Source organism: Salvia splendens, chromosome 22 (assembly GCF_004379255.2).
Source record: "Salvia splendens isolate huo1 chromosome 22, SspV2, whole genome shotgun sequence".
Lineage (NCBI taxonomy): Eukaryota > Viridiplantae > Streptophyta > Magnoliopsida > Lamiales > Lamiaceae > Salvia > Salvia splendens.
Window position 1 is genome coordinate 8716783 of NC_056053.1, and position 21739 is coordinate 8738521.

Consider the following 21739-nt stretch of genomic DNA (forward strand, 5'->3'; position numbering starts at 1 on the left):
CTACTGAAAGCTTGCTAGAAGACTCTGGAGTATTATGTCCACCTGAGAATCTGGATCTATTGATCCTCCAAAGACCTCAATTTGATTGAGGTGGCGCATCATTTCAAGGACATGGTCCCTAACTGGTGTGCCCTCCTTCATAGTCTTATTCATGAGACTCCTGATCGATAGAGATCTAGCAGATCGATTCTGAGTCCCAAAGAGGGATTGAAGGGTCTCCATGATTTCATGAGCGAATTCATAGGAATGATGCTGATGTTGAAGTACATTTGACATAGAAGCCAAAATGTAGCACTTCACCATCTCATTTCCTTTTATCCACTTTCTATACATGGCCTTCTCCTACTTTGAGGCATTATCGACGGGTTTTGCGGGACAATCGGTTTCAAGCACAAACTTATAATCATCAGCGATGAGAACACTATCCAAATTACGTTTCCAGTCTACATAATTTGGCCACTCGAGTTTGTTTTCTTTCAAGATCACAGATAATGGATTGAGAGACATAATTGATATTGACTGAGAAAAATAAAATGTATCCATCACACAACCATACATGATAAAAGAATGTAAAAAACCATAAAACATTCGAGAATCACATATGCTATTAAAATGCTAAATAAACAAGCACCAAAAGATGTCATGGATTATTTAGATTTTAAAAAAGTTTTTCTTGGTCACAATACCGACAGATAGTACAGAGACCATAAAAATGGCATGACTGCCTAATATTGCCTAAGTTAGCACCATAATTCTAGTCCTCAAGAATCTTATCTTGCTTTGAATACTCCTCTAAAGAAAGGTCGCACGCCACTCAACAAGATTCTAAGACCATGGTTAACATCTTTTAAACAATGCTCACTTCTTGATAATATTGCTCCCACTGGATATGATATTGCTTTAGAAATATGCCTTTCATTTAAAAGAACAATTTTAGTTATTCAAATATTGCGAAAACTGTAAATAATACTAATAACATGACTCCTCTAAAGAAAGGTCGAAATCTTATATAATTTACGTCACATTTGAATACCATTTATGGAGACCATATACAACATGACTGTTCGTAACTATCGCTTAATCATTTTAAATAAAAATGGTTTTCATTTGATTATCATGCAAGCAAATAATTATTTAACTCACATAAGAGGTAAATAACATAGGCAAATAATTTTGCACACTTTGTCACATCACACATAATCAAATAAATCATTTGATTTTAAATCACTAAGTGTCTAAAATCAAATAATTAAAATAAATCACATTTTATCCTTTCCAATCACATTTTATCCTTTCCATGAACCATGGTACTCCGGATAAAAAGGATTAAATAAAATATATACCCCATTTGAATAAATCAAATATCTAGGGCATAAAAATTAGGTCAAGACCACAATGGTCTTGCCTATTAATCGGGCCATCTAAAACCCTAATTAGTGTTTTGCCCTAAAATAAAAACAAGTAGTCGCCGCCGCCTTTTTTTAGGGATCCGCGCCACTGCCGTCTTCATCGGGCTGCCCATCTGCCGCCGAGCACCGGTAATCACCGCCGCCAGCCGTGCTGTTGCCTCGATCCGCATGCGGCCAAGCCCGCTAAGGTTTTGGCCGCCGCCAAGGCTGCCCACGCCGCCGACCTGCCGCCGTCGTCAGCCCGTGCCGCCGGCTTGCTGTAACACCCGTAAAAAAAAGAAAAAAAAATCAAATAAATCTAATTAAATCTTTTCCTAATTGACTTGGTCAAATATATTTCTCTAAACCATATCACCAAACGATTTCCCCATATCTATACTCCCTAAAATCTCTCCAACCACCAAATCCATCAATATCTATCAGTTCTGCCTATATATATCCAATCAATCCCACGATCTTTCTACACATAAATTCAATACCAAGAAAAACCAGGAACTAAAATTTAGAGAAAGAACCGAGTTGGAGAAGAGAGTTTTCTGCCGCCTAAGAAGGTAATCACCGATCAATTCCCAGCCTTGATTTCCTTGCATTCATTTAGGATAACTCGAATTTTGGAGCATGAAATCTGTAGTATTCGGACAGTAGGTTCCGACGCATGTTTGACCGACCAAACGAACTCCTTTTTATACGATTCTTTTTTCTGAGTAAACCTTAAGGTGTCTTCTGTGTGGTGTGTGAATTTCAACCTATTTGGACGAAAGATGTATTTTTGGTGAATTTTTGAAGTTGACTGCGCAGTTCTGCCAGAAATTGTTTTTCTCGACCAGGGAGTTACGTTTTCGATTTGACCGACCTAAAAAGATTATTTTGATGTGAAATTTTAATTAAATGATATTTTATCTGTCTACTGTATTGTGGAAAAGTTTCAGCCCCAACGGAGACCGGATGACTTTTAAATGATTTTTACAAACCAACCGCGCAATTCTGCCAGTTTTGTTGTTAGGTGAAAATATCACTTGTTGCTAAGTTTTAATGAATTATATGATGCATGTATGATTTAAGAAGGTATCCTATGGCATGATTATGTGTAACACGTTGAGAAGTATTATGGCATGTTTTTCCTTATGTTGATGAACGTTCGGGAATGGACAATCTAAGAAAACGATGAAAGGAACGATAGGACATGCATGATAATTGTAATAATGGAAAACCTGATTGTGTGGTGATATTGACAAGGGTTGTTGCACGTACGAGGGTACCAAGAGTAAAAGGTTGCGTAAAGTCATGATTGTGTGGTATAAGCAAGCGAGGTGGGCTTTCTTTTTAAATATGGGCAATGCCCTAAGTATATTTTTATGTGAAAATGATATGAATATTTGTCATGCCGTGTTTTGTTTTATTCTATGGAACCTATCTGATGTGGCTTTTTCCATCAATGGATAATCGAATTCGGGTCTGTCTAGGGAGTGAGTCCCTATTCAGGCTAGTGTACACCTATGGAGATCGTGAGCCGTCTTTTGGGTCGGCCGGTCTAGTGACTTGGAATGTGGCCACGTTCCTTGTCATCAATGGATCAGATATGGGAGATAGCTATGGGAAAATGGTTGATCAACCGAGTTTTACGATGGAAATGATTTTAGTGTCTTGGGCGATTTCTAAAGTTAAAACCCCATGGTCACTCAATGGTGGCATGATAAATACTTTTTATAAAATGTTTTCGGCATGAGTCCACTGAGTGCATCAAGTACTCAGCCCTGCATTTCTTTTTAAAAATTTGCAGGTTGAGCGTGACGGGTACGGTGGGTGTTGAGCAAGACCATTGAAGAAATTAAGTGTTTAGAATGTGTCATGTCTTCACACGTGGCATATTCCTTCTCTCAAATGCTTCCGCTAAGTAGTTGTCCTTCTTTTGAGTTCTTGTATCGTTGAGATAATATTCATTTTTGAGTTGTTGATTGTTGAGATACTCTGATTTTATTCAAGCTATTCCCGTTTGTTTCGAGCTATGGTCGAGTTGTGTTGTTTTCCCTTTTCTTCCCCGCTTCTTTAATCCTCCCCTAGTCGCGATCAACCGTGTTTTCTATCCTTAGAAAATGCGGGCGTGACAAAGTGGTATCAGAGCAAATTTTTCTTTCCGCTCTGGACCCGAGAGTCTTTTTCAGTCTTAGTCTAGACTTATTTCGCTAGACTAAAATAATAGTGATAATAATGATAATGATAATAATAATTATGCATTGAAGGCTCAACATCCCGCTTCGCCACGCTCAATCAAGAAAGAGGTAATTTATTTTATGAAAATTTTTTTTATGAGAAAGTTTTCTGGAAATGAGATGAGAAGAGTTATGGTTATGAAAACAAAGTATGTTTTACAATGGGATAGAGGAGCTATGGTATATATATATGTGTGTGTGTGTTTTGCGAGAAGATGAAAATCTATGGTGATAGAAAGATGTATGTTATGCAATGGGGTGATTTATCTTTTATGAAAAAAAATTGATCAATGGAAATACTGTGTTTATGAATTATTCAAAAATTTTTGAGTTTCGAGAAAAATAGTTTTAACTTTTTCGTTTGGAAAATTGAGCTATGGAAGTATGATGATATTTATGTTATGAGGTGCAAAGTATGATGCGTTATTCTATGGAGTGTTTTATACGATGGATGAAAGTTTATGCGAAAGTATATTTTAGTTTTGAGTCAAAACTTTTACTTTAAAAGTGAGATGTGGAAATTTTAGGAAAGTGTGAAAGAGTTTGAAGAAAGCTTTGTGTCAAAATTTTATGAATGCAAATGTGAGGTGCGAAAGTGTTTAGCTATGAGATGTGAAAATGTTGTGTGTTTATCTTGTGGTATGAATGACGTTAATTGTGGTAGATGTTGAGATGAGAGATGATGAAGTATGTGGCGAACATAGAGTGCTTTTGTTGTAGGCTAGATTGAATACACGCGAACCGTAGTTTTAAGTTGAGATAATCTATCACTTTCCCGAGTGACAAAAATGAACGAAAATCTGAAAGTTTGGGGAGAACCCCTAATTTGTCAAGGCACAACGAGGCAAGGAAATCGAGAGTGCGAATGGATGCCGGTGGACCATGAAACTTTTTCTTGGAATTGCGTGAAACGTTCGAGCAAGCTTGATGTGTGAACTATTTTACTATTTCCTACGTTTTCCATGAACGACAAGAACAAAAAGAACACGAAGAAGATTTCAAGAAGTGGAAGATAGCGAAGACGAAATGAAGTTCAAATGCAAAAGAGGGTGCAAGAAAAGGAGGGATGATGCGAAGTGCGCAATTTAATTTAATATAGTCTAATCTCGCGTAATTTATTAAAAGTGGCAGCGATGTGACTTTCAACTACAATGTTAATTAAGCGACATGAGGAAGCTGCTTGGAAGACAAGATGATGGAGAAATTCTGTATTCGAAGGACGTAAGCAAATTTCGGGACGAAATTTTTGTTAAGATGAGTAGATTGTAACACCCGTAAAAAAAAAAAAAAATCAAATAAATCTAATTAAATCTTTTCCTAGTTGACTTGGTCAAATATATTTCTCTAAACCATATCACCAAACGATTTCCCCATATCTATACTCCCTAAAATCTCTCCAACCACCAAATCCATCAATATCTATCAGTTCTGCCTATATATATCCAATCAATCCCACGATCTTTCTACACATAAATTCAATACCAAGAAAAACCAGGAACTAAAATTTAGAGAAAGAACCGAGTTGGAGAAGAGAGTTTTCTGCCGCCTAAGAAGGTAATCACCGATCAATTCCCAGCCTTGATTTCCTTGCATTCATTTAGGATAACTCGAATTTTGGAGCATGAAATCTGTAGTATTCGGACAGTAGGTTCCGACGCATGTTTGACCGACCAAACGAACTCCTTTTTATACGATTCTTTTTTCTGAGTAAACCTTAAGGTGTCTTCTGTGTGGTGTGTGAATTTCAACCTATTTGGACGAAAGATGTATTTTTTGGTGAATTTTTGAAGTTGACTGCGCAGTTCTGCCAGAAATTGTTTTTCTCGACCAGGGAGTTACGTTTTCGATTTGACCGACCTAAAAAGATTATTTTGATGTGCAATTTTAATTAAATGATATTTTATGTGTCTACTGTATTGTGAAAAAGTTTCAGCCCCAACGGAGACCGGATGAATTTTAAATGATTTTTACAAACCAACCGCGCAATTCTGCCAATTTTAAATGATTTTTAATGAATTATATGATGCATGTATGATTTAAGAAGGTATCCTATGGCATGATTATGTGTAACACGTTGAGAAGTATTATGGCATATTTTTCCTTATGTTGATGAACGTTCGGGAATGGACAATCTAAGAAAACGATGAAAGGAACGATAGGATATGCATGATAATTGTAATAATGGAAAACCTGATTGTGTGGTGATATTGACAAGGGTTGTTGCACGTACGAGGGTACCAAGAGTAAAAGGTTGCGTAAAGTCGTGATTGTGTGGTATAAGCAAGCGAGGTGGGCTTTCTTTTTAAATATGGGCAATGCCCTAAGTATATTTTTATGTGAAAATGATATGAATATTTGTCATGCCGTGTTTTGTTTTATTCTATGGAACCTATCTGATGTGGCTTTTGCCATCAATGGATAATCGAATTCGGGTCTGTCTAGGGAGTGAGTCCCTATTCAGGCTAGTGTACACCTATGGAGATCGTGAGCCGTCTTTTGGGTCGGCCGGTCTAGTGACTTGGAATGTGGCCACGTTCCTTGTCATCAATGGATCAGATATGGGAGATAGCTATGGGAAAATGGTTGATCAACCGAGTTTTACGATGGAAATGATTTTAGTGTCTTGGGCGATTTCTAAAGTTAAAACCCCATGGTCACTCAATGGTGGCATGATAAATACTTTTTATAAAATGTTTTCGGCATGAGTCCACTGAGTGCATCAAGTACTCAGCCCTGCATTTCTTTTTAAAAATTTGCAGGTTGAGCGTGACGGGTACGGTGGGTGTTGAGCAAGACCATTGAAGAAATTAAGTGTTTAGAATGTGTCATGTCTTCACACGTGGCATATTCCTTCTCTCAAATTCTTCCGCTAAGTAGTTGTCCTTCTTTTGAGTTCTTGTATCGTTGAGATAATATTCATTTTTGAGTTGTTGATTGTTGAGATACTCTGATTTTATTCAAGCTATTCCCGTTTGTTTCGAGCTATGGTCGAGTTGTGTTGTTTTCCCTTTTCTTCCCCGCTTCTTTAATCCTCCCCTAGTCGCGATCAACCGTGTTTTCTATCCTTAGAAAATGCGGGCGTGACACTTGCCCAGCCGACACCGTCGCCGCCAGCCTGGAGCCTCCGCCTCGTTCTTCGTCTTGTTTGCTCCATTGTATTACATTTCTTTGTATTCTAACTATTACATTTGTTTACAAAAGAAAATACAAGGAAAAACAAAACCTAATCTACCACGATCAACCCTCGTGGGTTTACAATAAAACGAAGAACAATAAGATTCAACAATCACACAATATAACAAGCATGAAAACAATCATCCATCACATTTTTCAAACATGTAGATCTACATAATTGAAACACATATGTAGAACACAACAACATAGATCTAGAATAAACTATCATAGATCTACAATATTCTTAATCAAGAATATTCTTATAGATTTAGAATATTCTATCTTGCAACTATATAATAAAATATAGATCTAGAATATACTCTATAGATCTTGGAATATTCTATTGTAGATTAAGAAATTCTTTAGCAATAAAGACGTGTCTATACTTTAGATCATTTCAATGTTATACCACACCAGTATCACTAGTCATTCTCAAGGTAAAGACGACTTTAAGATGGTCACTGCAACCTTTCGCGATAGGTAGCCAAAGCCTATCTAGGTTGTGAAATAGTTTTACTTCTACAAGGTTCTGGCTGGGTCACCTACTGTGATGACCTGTTCCACGACCCAGCCTTCAATGTAGAAGACTTAGACTGATTTTACTTTCCGGTGTTTTAATTATATAATTAAAGATGGTCAATACCCATTAAAGTAAAGTACACAGCATGAAGAAAATATTTATTATTCTCATTAAATGAGGAGAGTTTGCAATATACAAGCAATTTATCAAATTCATAATAAACTCGAAAAATAGTTTTTAGTATATATGTTCCAACAGTTAACCAGCCGAACAAGGATACCATTGATGACCTTCTCAGAGTATCCATTGGAAGGACAAAGGAATACATGGCAAGCTCGAAGTCGTGGAGCTAAGCATGCACATGAGAATTATGGCTGACAATTTTTGACACGACACGATGAATTTGCACGAAATTAATGGGTTTGAGACAAAGCTTATTGGCTTCGTTTCTTTATCGGGTCGACCCATTAAGAACACGAAAATTTCATGTCGTGTTCATATCGAGTTTGGGTTACTTGTTAAGAAATAATAATATTATTTTTTAGTATTTTTTAAAAATGACATTTTTTGGTTGGATTTCGTTGGATTTTATTACTATGAATCTATTGATGTTATATTTTCACCTGATCAGATTGTGTAATCAAATTTTAGGTTACTAATTAGACTCTTAATGATCAGATTTAAGGTTTGTAACTTTTGTTAATCAATGACAGTTGTTATCAAGTTCTTAACGTGTTACCAGGTTCTAACCGTGCTATCGGGTCGTATTGTTATAGTGTCGTGTCATATACGTATTGTTATCGTGTTGATCCAATATGGTTCGTGTAGTTAATAAGTTCGTGCCTTGTTCGGGTTTGAGGGTAGCAGGTCGGTTCGTGTTTGGATTTCGGATTTTTTTAACAGTTCGTGTTTGTCATCATTGGATCGTGTCGTTAACAGATTGACTCGATAATGACCTAACATGCAAGATTTGCCACCCTTAATGAGAATACTTGACACTGGTTGAGTCTAATTGCTCAAAATGTAAGTTGGTATAGTTTTTGGCACAAACGATTAAGAACTGAAGTATTGCAAATCCGTCAACTTGAGAAGTGGCACAAGTTATGACAGTCCTATGGCTAAAGAGGAATCCAAGCCCCAGGAAGAGAAAAAGGAAGTGATTGATGAGGAATTTGACATGAAGAAGTCGGAGGTACCTATTTTTGAAGTCTTTTGTGCCCAAAGAACCATTTACAATCTAGTTACAAAGTCATAAACTTGATGCACAATTTTCTAGATCTCTATATATTTTTTGAAAAGTCCACATCAACATTCCACTATTGGAGGCCTTTCAACAAATTCCCACCTATGAAAATTTTCTCAAGGATGTGTGATATTAAAGAAGAAGAGGTGGGATGAGTATGAGACAAACAACCTGTACTAGCCGCCTTTTTTTCTATACCCTTTTAAATGCACAAGTGTTGGTGAATAGGAAACCAAAATAAACGTTAATAAACTAATAACTATGTTTTGTATGATCCGCGTAGTTTGGATCGCATTTGTTTTGGTGGGAAGTCTTATTATTTGATTAAGAGTTTTCATTGATAATTATTACTTAGAATAATACCATGGTATTAATTATTTGTTTGAACGGAAGTGAGATCGCTCATTTAAAATATGAGGAAAATAGGAGAAAGTTATTTCTTTAAATCCTTTGGACTTTCAAAAGTAAATAATTAAAATGGAATACTATTTGGGGACTACTATATAAATTCCATGTCAAATTAAATAAAATACAAATGTTGGATTTGTTTTATTTCACTATCTAAATACATTGTTGACTTAATGTTAATTAATTTCTTTTGTGCCCAATGGAATTAATTCAAGAAGAAAAAAAAAGAATCATATCCTACTTCAAGCGCCTTCTTCTTCTTTGTATTTCCATCTTGATTTCTTACTTAAATTAATCCCTACAAATCAAATCCCAAAATTAGACTACCAAATTATGGATGGCAACAATATCTCGCAAATCAATTTCCAAAATTGTGACTCTCAATTAATGAAAAATTGATACGGATATATCTATAGTATCCCCATATCTCTATTATTCCATACTACCTCCGTCGGCGAATAGGAGTCCCGTTTTTCCATTTTCGTTCGTCCGTGAATAGGCGTCCCGGTTCACTTTTACCATAAATGATAATAGGGCCCCACCTTCCACTAACTCATTTCACTCATATTTTATTTAAAACTAATATATATAAGAGGGACTCATATTCCACTAACTTTATTCCACCCACTTTTCTTAACATTTCTTAAAACCCGTGCCGCCAAGAAATGGGACTCCTAATGGCGGACAGAGGGAGTATATTATTAATTTAACATAGTCTTATAAATGTCTCAAATAGGAGACATTGTATTATTCTCAATCAATCAGAAATACAATTATCCTTATTTTATTTTCACGCTTTTATTAACTATGAATCTTATGAAAGTTTTTACGGACACAATTACTTCAACAACCACTCATTATTTTGTGGGAATAATTTATTTTCGTTGTCACGAAAGCAACTTTTATTCCGTACATTTAAATATTCGTTTTGGCTTTTGGGCACCTTTTTTCAACTTTTTATTTCTGCTATTTCGCTCTAAATAAGATAACTCGAAATTTTTTTACCACGTCAACAAACTTATGGCATGAACGAAATTATCATTCAAATTTACTCAATAACTTAATATTACCTCAAGTCCTTAAAACTATCATTTTAAATCTTCTTGTAATTAGTTCTAAAAAATAAAACTTTTTTCTCTTTTACTGAGGTGAGTTTCATTTTTTCTAACAATACTTTAATTATTTTTTCTTTCCTTCTTAATTTTATTTTACTAATTACATAGTAAAACATGTATTGTTTCAAAATTAGTCTATGTTTAGAAGACAGGGCAAGTATCTCATTGAAGTAAAATTAGTCTAATTACTAATTAATCACATATTAATTATAAACTTTTTCTATGTACAAATAAGACTATTTTATAGAGAATACTGCAATATAAGATAAAAACAATTTTTTTATATCAACCATCTTATTATTGGGGTTTGCAGCGGAAGATTTTGCAAATTAAACAAATCAAACGCATGATCTATTTGAGTGATTATTTAGATTTAATCTATTCGTGCAAATTGACATGTCTGTATGCAAAGAACTTGAACAAAATCATGTTTAAACGAGATTAAAACCCTAAACATGAATTCTACGGAGAAAAATCATTATCTTTATAATTCTCCAAATAATTATAGTGGTTTGCTACTTTTCTATGTGATGATCTTCAGAACTAGACCATAATTCTTCTGACTATTTCCTAAACTTGTATTTTAGTCTGAAAGTGAGCTAAGCTTGTCAAAATGTATAGATTAGGAATAGGAAAAGACAGAATTCATATTCTAAAATAGGTAAACATTTCGATCCCTACAGAGTATATGGGGGGACGAAATTTGAGTATAGACACTTATGTATTTGTCTTTCATCTATTCAACTATTTATAAAGTTATGTTAGGGGTCAGGTACCTTCGTATGTTTGGATTTGAGCTACACCTATTTGAGTTTAATTAATTAAATTGAGCTCCACTTTTTCAAGCACAAATAGAATATTATTATCAACTACTATGGTAAAATAATATTGACTATCTATCCTCTGTAATACTCTCTCCGCCTCATCTCAAGTGATTGACTATTTTTCGGCAGGTGTTTAGGAAAAATAATAATAAATAGTTAAAGTTGAGAGAAAGTAAAGTAAGTAAGAGAATAATCTCTTACTATACATTCTGTTCACTTTAACTATGTATTGTCATATTCACAAAACAACGGCTAAAAAGAAATCAATCACTTGAGCTGGGACGGAGGGAGTATAATTATTTCCCATGTTTAAGATATAAATATTTATTAATTAATTAAAGTTTGATATTGACTTAATTAACAATCACTAGCACCACTAAACATTGATTAACACTATCCAAAATATCGGATTCGTGGATTATAAAAAATCTATACCTTTGATAAATCAAAGTTATACATAACCAATATTGTATACCCAACGTTAAATGTATGAATTAAGAAATAATAATCATCGGGTCTTCATTTTTTAGTAAATAACAATAAAGAGTTGGCTCATTGTTATATCCTTCAATGTTATACCACACCAGTGTAATTTATTTCCATAAAACTAGGAAATATGCGGACTAACACTGCAATCTTTCGCGATTAGGTAGTCAATGTCTATCTAGGTTGTGAAATGTCATTTCTCTTTTGCCAAAAACTGATCGTGTTTATTTCTTATACATTTAAATGTTGCAAAACATCTTATAATATAACACATTGTGACAAAATAATTCATTTTATTGATTGGCAAATAAATGAAGAGTGTTTACAGTATATCAGTGCCTTTAGCAATTCTTAGGCCATCCGCAATGGGGCGGACGATGGCACGCCCGATGGCGCGCATCGTCCGCGCCCGCCATCATCCGCGCCATTGCGGGTGCTTGACATAGGCCGCGGACGATCTTCGCGCCCTATACTAAGGGCGCGGAGTATAGCGCTGACGATGTCCATCGTCCGCGCCATCGTCCGCCCCATTGCGGCCTACGCGGATGATGGCCGCGGACGATAGGCCATCGGCCGCGCCATCGTCCGCCCCACTGTGGGCTACGCGGACGATGGCACGCGTTTTTGATTTTCTACAGGCCGCGAGTGTCTGAAGCGCTTTTGTCGGGGGATAGTAGAGCCTATGGCGACACATATTTGCGCAAGCCGACTGCCAGCAGACGTCAATACCATATGGGGTACTACTTGGCCGATGGCATCTACCCACGGTGGCCAGTTTTTCTAAAGACGATCAGCTGCCCAATTGGTGAGAAGAGGGTTTTATTTGCGCAAAAGCAGGAGTCGGCGCGGAAGGATGTCGAGCGGGCATTTGGTGTGCTCCAATCACGGTGGGCAATTGTGAAAGGGCCGGCTGATTCCTGGTACAAGGAAGTCATCGTCGATATCATATATGCGTGCATAATCATGCACAACATGATAGTCGAGAATGAAGGCGGAAGCATCACCGATTGGAATGAAGATGACCGTGCATCTAGCTCGTCCGGCACGTCGACCGAGACACCTGATAGAGGGTTACCGTTAGGCTTCAATGAGGTTCTATCTAGACAGGCCTCAATGCGCAACCAACAGGATCATGCGCAGCTCATGAGCGACATGATTGAAGAAGTGTGGGCTCGTAACCGCCTTCGCTGAGTTTGTGTTTTTTTTTTTTAATTCGCATTGTAATGTATTAATTTTTATTAAATGAAATGAAGTTTTTGAAATTCGTTTTTTAATTTATTAATTTTTTTAAATTCGTATGAATTTTGTAAATATTTAAAAAATGATGATGTGGCGCGCCATAGGGCGCGCCTTAGGGCGCGCCTTAGGGCGTCCCACTGCAGGTAGGGAGGTAGGAGGATAAAACTGATGACGTGGCGTGCCATAGGGCGCGCCTTAGTGCGCGCCTTAAGGTGCCCCACTGCTGATGCCCTTATGCCCTTCTTGATATAATGAAATGAAATGAAGCAATAGATTATAATATAAAGTATATATTTACTTTTAAAATTTGAATATTTAAAAACTCATATACCTTGAATAATTATATATACTAATAGCTTGATAGTTCCATTCTCTTTATATTCTTTACAGTTATCAAGATTTAAGAAATTTTAAAACAGCCCTGCACGTGTGAGTCAGATGGAACTCCGAACTTCCATGCGTGGGGTAGACACTCACTGTCTTATTTTCTATAAAAGATAGTGCTCCCTCCGTCCCACATAATCTGGGACACTTTGACCGGGCACGGATTTTAAGAAATGTAATGAAAAGTGAGTTAAAAAAGTTAGTAGAATGTGAGTCCTACTTTTATATATTAATTTTATAATAAAATGTGAGTATGAATGAGTTAGTGGAATGTGGGGTCCAGTACCAAAAATGGTAAAAGTGAAATGGGTCAAATTATGTGGGACGGCCCAAAATGAAAAATTGGGTCAAATTATGTGGGACGGAGGGAGTATTATATTTTCTTTTAAAAAATATTCTTACATTAATATATGAAAATATATTTTCTCTCTTCACCAAATAAATAAAATAATAGTAGTTCTAAAATTATTGTGTCATCATTCAAGTGTGGAGAAAGGAGAGAGTATACAAATTTCTTGTTAATATAAATTAAATACTCCCTCCGTCCAAGAAAAATTGTCCCATATAGAATAATACAAATTTTAATACTCCCTCTTTCCTAGTTAAGATGATTCCTTTCGTTTTTCACACGTGTTTTATAAAATTCATAATAAATAGTTAAAGTGGAGGGATAGTAAATTAAGAGAGGAATAATGTAGAAAAGAGTCTCTTCCATATTATTCTATCTCTTACTTTACTTATCCGCAATTTAACTATTTATTATGATTTTTCTAAAATACATGTGAAAACCGAAATGAGTCATTTTAAATGGAATAGACGGATTAATAAATTGTAAAAGTGAGAGAAAAAAAAGGAGAGGAGGAGGAAAAGTGACCAAAGTATGAATTTTTTTTTCAAATTTTAAAAATAAACTTTTTTTTTGTTTGTCTGCAAAATAAAATTATTTTTCATGGAAGATGAATAGTATGATATAGTTGGGCGCCACAGGTAATGCCGAAATAATTTATATGAGGCCTAGTGTAAATCCAAATTTTTAATGTTAAATACAACGGAATCAGTGTAGTGCAACTTGCATTCAATGCTCCTCCCAACTTGGGGAGAGAGAGAGAGAAGTATCTTCTTCACACAGCTCTCACAATTTATAGGACCTATATTTCCTCATCTGAATTTCGCAAGTGGATTTCAATTTTATTCTCGTCCAACCAATATGAAGATTCAGTGCAACGTCTGCGAGGCGGCGGAGGCCAACGTCCTCTGCTGCGCCGACGAGGCCGCTCTCTGCTGGCCCTGTGATCAGAAGGTTCACGCCGCCAATAAGCTCGCCGGTAAACACCAGAGAGTCCCGCTCTCCACCGCCTCCTCGCAGATGCCAAAGTGCGATATTTGCCAGGTTTGATCCTTTACCCCCTCTCTCTCCCTCTAGCAAAATCTCTTCGACTAGTTTTCTATTGAGTTCAATTGGAGCTAGGTTAAATTAATTATAAAATGTGTAGAGTTCATTATTCGTATATTAATACAAAATTAACATGTGCAAATGCAATACCTGATAATTGTATTGTAAATTAATTTGTTACATCTCTTACTATTGATTTTATGCTTTGTGTGTTTGACTTGTATGAATGAAATATCTGTCCAATGATTAAACTTGTTTGTGTGAAGTTGAGAGGTTGTTTTTTATTGATGTATTATTGGTGAGGGGTTATTGCACAATTATCTCGAGCAATATTCGTATGTGCATGCAACATAGTTAGCTGCGTGGTGCGGTGCACGTGGCGTAGTTAATTACTATATATGAATAAGCTTATGTGGATCAATAAGTAGCACATGGTTCAACCGAGCTGGCAGGCTGAGGTGGCGGAGTGAGGTGGCAAGGAAGGCGTGGGGCATGTGATCGGATGCATATAAAAGGGACCACAACACCATCTTCATGTCATGTTATACTGTGTGTTTGTTCATGAGCTTAGATCGTGGATCTGAAGCTATATCCTCTGTTTCCTTACGTTGCATTGTATCTGTTGATCGTTTACGTTTGCATAATTCCTCGTCGATTGTTCCTTGCTGCGTTAATTTCATCGATTGTGGTTTGTTGATTTACGTTGCGATCTACAATTGGGAAATCACGGGGTAAGGTCGTAACAGGGGTGTGTGGTTTAGATTATCATATTGCTTATCCAACTCATATTTGTGTCTACCCTCTCACTGTCGTCGTTGATCTCGCAAGAGACGGAGAAAGGGCGGAAAATTGAGAGGAAAGAAAATTTCTTATTTTGGGATTGGATGAAGTTTTAGTTGCACATTAGATTGGGATCTCTATCCTTGTTTGATTCTCTTGATAACTTCCCGTTAAAGAAGTGCTATGAGTTTAATATATCGACGTCTATCGGTAACAGTTCCTGCTGCTCAGTCTGAAACATGTACGGAATCTCAGTCTGAGATGGTGGTTGGGTTTTATTTGTCTCTAGACGAAGTATTTCATAGTTGTTTGAGGGCATGACATATCTCTTCAGTCTTTACCCAGCAAGCAGGGTACTGAGGGCTGTTAATGTTGGATGCTGAAGCATATATATCAAGTATCTGTGACCAACTGTTGTTTTTATTGAGGTATCGAAGAAACTTCTACTGCTAAAATGTCAATACGTCTCCTTATCATACCATCACATATCATATTCTCAATTCGAAACAAGTACCACTCTGCTAAACATATGTTGAAGGTGCAACGTGCCAAGTTCCAAATGGTTTCCGATCTCTCATTCAGGACCTCCCCATATTAGCTAGTTGAAATCTCTCTTCACATCCTTGTTAATCTCCCTTTATTCTTGAAACATGAAGGGAAATGCAAGGATAAAATAGAAAGAGCATATTCGTATCAACACGTCAGTTTTAACTAACCTTGGTCTACCTGACTTCATAGGATAGCGTGGAAATATAGCCAAGTTTATAAAAACATAATTATTTATTTTTTCTGGTAAAACAACTTTTAGTGTCAATTTTTGGTTTTCCTATATTTTCCCTTTTGTGACACCATTGCTTATGCAGACAATTTGCTTTTCTCTGAATTGGTGAAATATCTACTAAGTTAGTTGTTGTTGCTATTCCCATTGTCCTGTTACTCATGTCATTCCAGAATTCTACTGTTTATTTTCTAATTATGGATCTTCTCCATACCTCTAAATGTGCTTCCATTTGTGCCATCTTTTTGCATGCACGGCAGGTCGAGTCAATTGATGGAGTTAGAGACAGGAAAGTGTTGATGAAAATATGATGTTATCTTTTTGGGAAAATAAGTAAACAAGAAGAGGGCATTTGATGCCCAAACACACCTAAAAATCTGGTCAGTCTAAGATTGATATCATGCTAATGTTACACTTCTGCATCCGTTTTCCCCCCTCTCTAATAAGGGTGTTCTTGAAACTATGCTGATAAAAAACCAATTGTTTATGCCATAGTCTTCCAAATTGTCTAGTACTGTTGGCTAATTTAATTCCCTATTCTGATATTGTTCCCCTTATCTTTTGTACTAAGTTGTTAGATTTATGTGCTCTTGGTCCCATTCTAATGGCTATTTAAATTCGCATTCCAATTTATCGTTCCTCTCGCTCTGTCAGCTTCTATCATAACTTGGTACTGCATTTTTGTGTGTGTGTGTGTGAGAGAGAGAGAAAGAGAGATTTGTGTGCTTTTCTCTTTATTGTTGTGATATAATAGTATGGAAGTGCTTCAGATGCAACTCAGTCCCTGTTGTATTTTAGATGTGAATTAGCAATATAGGACATGACTTGCAATTTTCAGGAGGTCTGTTTGTAATCTTCATTAAAGGTAGTTGTCCTTGCTACCAAAATCTAACCTTGGTTGTTATCATACTGTGGTGGTAGTACGAGTATCTTCTGTCTTGAAAAAAACTAATCTTATTCAACCCCTAATCCACCACAAGGTGTTTCTTTGTTCATATTCTTATGACTAATGCTTTACTATGCAGGAAACTGTTGGCTATTTCTTTTGCTTAGAGGACCGAGCCCTACTTTGCAGAAAGTGTGATGTTGCTATACACACAGCAAATTCCTTAGTATCAGGGCATCAAAGGTTTTTACTCACAGGAGTTAAGGTTGGCCTTGAGGCTACAGAAGCTCATGCTGAACCATCTCTAGGAAATGCAAATAATGCTGAGAAAATTTCAGAACCAGAACGTCATTCTCTTCCGAAAAAGGCCACCCCAGCATCATCACCTGCTCAATATGGTAAAAGCATACCTGTTCAAGCTAGCGGATGTGGTGATTTTCCATTGTCAAAGCTGTCCTTCTCTGGAGGTTCCGCTGGAAGTATTTCTCAGTGGCAGTTTGATGAATTTCTTGGATATGGTGATTTCACTCAGAGCTACAATTTCATGGATAAGGAGTCATCTAAGGTATATAATATATAGAGTCTCATATCTTCAGATTTGGTGCATGGTTCTTTAGGGTATGGACATATAGTGAGTCTATGCATACATGTTAACCATCTTCTGGTTAATCTTTGACTTTTTCTAGATTCTCGTGGGCTACTTAGAACTTGCAATTGGCTAGTAGTTGATGATATTTCTTTGACAACATTTGTATTCATTTTACAAGCTTAAAATTCGGATAGAGATTCTGCATCACGTTCAACTTATTTATCGGCTAACCTACACAATCATCACCCTTTTCTACGTATTTTACCAGGCAGACAGTGGGAAGCTTGGAAGTTCAGATAGCTCCCAAATTCTAGTAGCTGCTGATGGTGAGTTAGAGGGTGATGATTGCCTGGGTCAGGTGCCGGAAACATACTGGGCAGTGCCACAGATCACTTCTCCGCCCACATCATCCGGGCTTTACTGGCCTAAAAGTTTCCACAATCCACCGGAATCTGCTGCGTTTGTGCCTGACATAAGTTCCCCACCCCTGCATAATCTCCGTCATGCTACCAACTCAAAGCGGAGGAGACACTCTTGATGCTGTTCACAGTCACAGTCTTGCATGACAGAGCTATCCAAGGATAGATGGTGTTACAAGTTTTATATTTGTTGTGTGATATGTTTTCTACGAGGTTCAGCTGTCGGATGATTAGATACATATGTTGTGTGTAAAATTTGTGGCGTCACAACCCTAGAATGTTGTCGATGGCTCAGGGCAGAGATGATAGATTTTGTATCTTGGATTTATGATCAGCTGAATCAAATGTGTATAATAAGGTAGAATAGTAATCTTGTGATTGTTTATGCGAGTTTAGAAAAATGCTGGGTTTTGTGCAAATTGAATACTGGCCAGTTTTCTCTCCTGTTTTTATGAGTTCAGGTTTGAGAGCAAGACAATTCACTTGAATTAAGTAGAGTTTACCTCGCCAATATCACAAAACTTAAATTCAAGACTACATGTATACGATGACTAACCCATTTAAATCCTTGTTTCTCTTAAGGAGCCTGCCATTTATACTCTCTCTGTTAATTATGCCTGCAAATACGGGTCTTATGATACTCCCTCTGTCTCCCAACAATTGTCCACTTTGGTTCAAGTGCGGATTTTAGGAAATATAAAGAAAAATGAGTTGAAAATGTTAAGGGAATGTGAGTCTTACTTTTATATAGTATTAATTTTATAATAAAATGTGAGTGAAATGAGTTAGTGTGACGTATGACCTAGTTTCCATATATGGTAAAAAATGAAAATAGACAATAAATGAGGGACAGACAAAAATGACAAAAGTAGACAATTAATAGGGGACGGGGGGAGAGCAAACAAAAGATAAAAAAACTAACTTGGTCACTAGAATTTTAATATTGGGTGCCTGAAACATTGTTAATAGTTGTAGATTTTGTTTGTTGTTATAACTTATAAGCGACTGGGACATAGTAAATGATAGGGGCTACAAAAAGAGAAATGAATAATGAGATTTATAATTAGAGGTTATAAATAGAAATTAGAGTGAACTACCTAATAGTCTCTGATCTTATCGAAAAATGCATCAATGATCCCTAAAAATATTTTTTTAGCCATTTTGATCCCTAAAAATCACATTTTTGGTACCTATCGGTCTTTTTTACACTTATACATTAGAAAAATCCCCTAAATGCTATGGAGGGCATTTTTGGTCTTTGGAAATCACATTTTTGGTATCTCTTCATTCTTGCAATTTTTTTGGACATTTATAAAAACACATTTTAGGGCTAAATTTTTTTACCTTTTTTGTACTAGTTGATTTTATATTTTTACAACATAAAAAAATTTCTTTTGAATTATAATTCACTTGAATTTTTTCAATAACTACTTGAATAACGAATAGATTGAGCTTTATAATAAAAAAAGCTACTTTAGTTTACTTTAATATTATTATTAAAAATATTTGCAAGAGTTCGCTTTAATTTACGGTAGATATAATTAACTTAGATTTTATTATACTTTAAAATTATTTTCTCACTATACTATATTTTAATTAACGTAATTAAAATATTTATTTTTCAGTTAAGTATAGTAACATTTAAATATTTAAGTAATATTTTTTAAGTAAAAAATTTACTATAGTTCACTATAATATTTTTTCTTCTGAAATTAAAAAAAAATTAATTAAAATTTTTAAATGAAATATATCACATGCAAAAAGTTTTTCTATAATTCACTTTAATATTTTTTATTAAAAAAGTTATTATTAGATTTATTTTTTTCATTCATATAGACTGAGTTTTATAATGAATAATATTTAATTTTAAAAATAAATAAAGTATAATTAAAATATTTTAAGGTTGTATTTATTTTTAAACTCATAACAACAATAAACTATTTTAAGTAAATAAAAATAGTATACTAGGAGTAACTAAAATACAAAAATAGTATACTAGGAGTAACTAAAATACAAAAATAGTATACTAGTATTTAAAGTCTAAAATGCCCTCAAATATTAAAAATTTACATTTTGGGTGCCTAGGTTACTTTAGTATTATTGTACCAAAAATGCTATAAATTTTTTTTAAGGATCATTGATGCATTTTTTGACAAACGCAGGGACTATTAGGGTAGAAATTAAAGATACATACGCTGACTATAAGTTTTTAACATCAGTGTCGAAGGAATCGATAATTTTAAATTATTTCTTTTGTCTTGCTAAATTCTATTATTACGCTTATTTTTATCGTTATCTATAATAAGAGAACTCAACGATAAAATTCAATGTAGATCATAAAAAATGAATTAACAAATAGATTTTAATAAAAAACAAAAGTTTAAATATTAAACATGTATATAAAGCTTAAAGAATATTAAAGCTTAAGAAAATGTAGTTAGATATCATCAATTGTAAGTTTAAATATTAAACATGTATATAAAGCTTAAAGAATATTAAAGCTTAAGAAAATGTAGTTAGATATCATCAATTGTAAGTTTAAATATTAAACATGTTTAAAGGGTTTTCAACCCGATCAATGTGCATGCATGAATAACTACGTGTCAAGATCCAATTACCATGATCTAAGTCCAAGTCCAAGGTCCACAACCTCAGTTCGTGGTCGCAGGCCTCGGCCTCGCCGAACCAAGCCGGGCAGGCAGCCATGACTATTAAAAGTAGTGAATTAAACCATAATGTAACATTAAAATTATGATGAAATTTGTACTTTTGTACCTTTTGTCATTGTATCTTCACTACATACTTTCGTTGGTCCATAGTAGTAGAGTCATTTTTTTATTTTGGACATTTTATAGTAGAGTAATTTTATTTTTTAGTAAAAAAGTAATACATTTTCCCACTCTTACTATTCCTTCTCTCTTACTTTATTATCTCTATTTTTTCTTCTCTCATACTTTATTACCTTACTTTTTCTTCGCTCTTACTTTAATACTATATTTTTATTTAATACATTACACATTTTTTAATCTTTAAATATTTCCACTAGAGGATTACATAATAATCAACTAGAAATTGACACCCGCAATGTAGAACAATGCCAAATTTGTTAATATTTTATATTTAAATAATTAATTTTATTGAACTTTTAATCGTATGGGATGATGGCGAAAGGTACAAAATATAGTTTAAATCATTACTTTTGAAAGTTATAAAATTAACTAGATTGATTTTCAATAACAATTTTATGTTAATTTTACTATCATGTTGTGTGGGAAACAATCCTTATCTATGTTAGCAACGTAACTTTTTTTTATAAGCTTGTTGACTTTGCGCAGTTAATTCGATATACTAGGGCCGGGTCGATACGACATATCGTATCGAAAACGTTGTATCGTATCGAAAATATCGAAATGAAAGAATTTCATATCGTTATCGTATCGAAACTTTCGATATATCGAAACTTTCGATATGGATAATATCAATATCATTACCGTATCGATATTTCGATACATCGTACCGAAATTCGATATATCGTTCAGAACGATATATCAAAGATCGAGACGATATATCAAAAGATCGTACCGCTTCAAATACCTGTATATCGAAAAATATAATTTCAAAACAGAAAAATAACACAAAAATTAATAAAACTTCAACACAATAAAATGAATATATATATTTTCTAAATATATTAATGAATTAAATGAATATATATATATATATATATAGTAGTGATGTCACAACCGCACTTTGCTAATGGTAGCAAAAGCGGGAAATCCGTGACTAATAAGCGTAATTAACGAAACGAGGAAAGAACTCAAGGGACTTGCCGAAATGCCAATCAATTGATACCACAAATTGGAAGCCAAGTATTTGATTACA

At 35.0% G+C, this 21739-nt stretch overlaps 2 protein-coding genes across 2 annotated transcripts; one reads left to right on the top strand and one right to left on the bottom strand.

Moving 5' to 3' along the window:
- On the bottom strand, positions 1 to 303 carry LOC121786680. The gene has a single exon (XM_042185314.1). The coding sequence runs from the start codon at positions 301 to 303 to the stop codon at positions 1 to 3; it is 303 nt and encodes a 100-aa protein (XP_042041248.1).
- Positions 304 to 14067: 13764 nt separating this feature from the next.
- Positions 14068 to 18276, top strand: LOC121785847 (B-box zinc finger protein 22-like). Its single transcript, XM_042184316.1, has 3 exons — positions 14068 to 14402; positions 16989 to 17414; positions 17707 to 18276. The coding sequence occupies exons 1-3, from the start codon at positions 14091 to 14093 to the stop codon at positions 17974 to 17976; spliced, it is 1008 nt and encodes a 335-aa protein (XP_042040250.1). The 5' UTR covers positions 14068 to 14090; the 3' UTR covers positions 17977 to 18276.
- The last annotated feature ends 3463 nt before the right edge of the window (positions 18277 to 21739 follow it).

What these genes read in the sequence shown, in the direction of transcription:
- LOC121785847 (XM_042184316.1), top strand. Translation starts at nt 14,091, where the DNA reads ATGCTCCTCCCAACTTGGGGAGAGAGAGAGAGAAGTATCTTCTTCACA. An exon ending in CAAAGTGCGATATTTGCCAG is followed by an intron (nt 14,403 to 16,988) that starts GTTTGATCCTTT and finishes TTTACTATGCAG; the next exon opens with GAAACTGTTGGCTATTTCTT. An exon ending in TGGATAAGGAGTCATCTAAG is followed by an intron (nt 17,415 to 17,706) that starts GTATATAATATA and finishes GTATTTTACCAG; the next exon opens with GCAGACAGTGGGAAGCTTGG.
- LOC121786680 (XM_042185314.1), bottom strand. Translation starts at nt 303, where the DNA reads ATGGTGAAGTGCTACATTTTGGCTTCTATGTCAAATGTACTTCAACAT.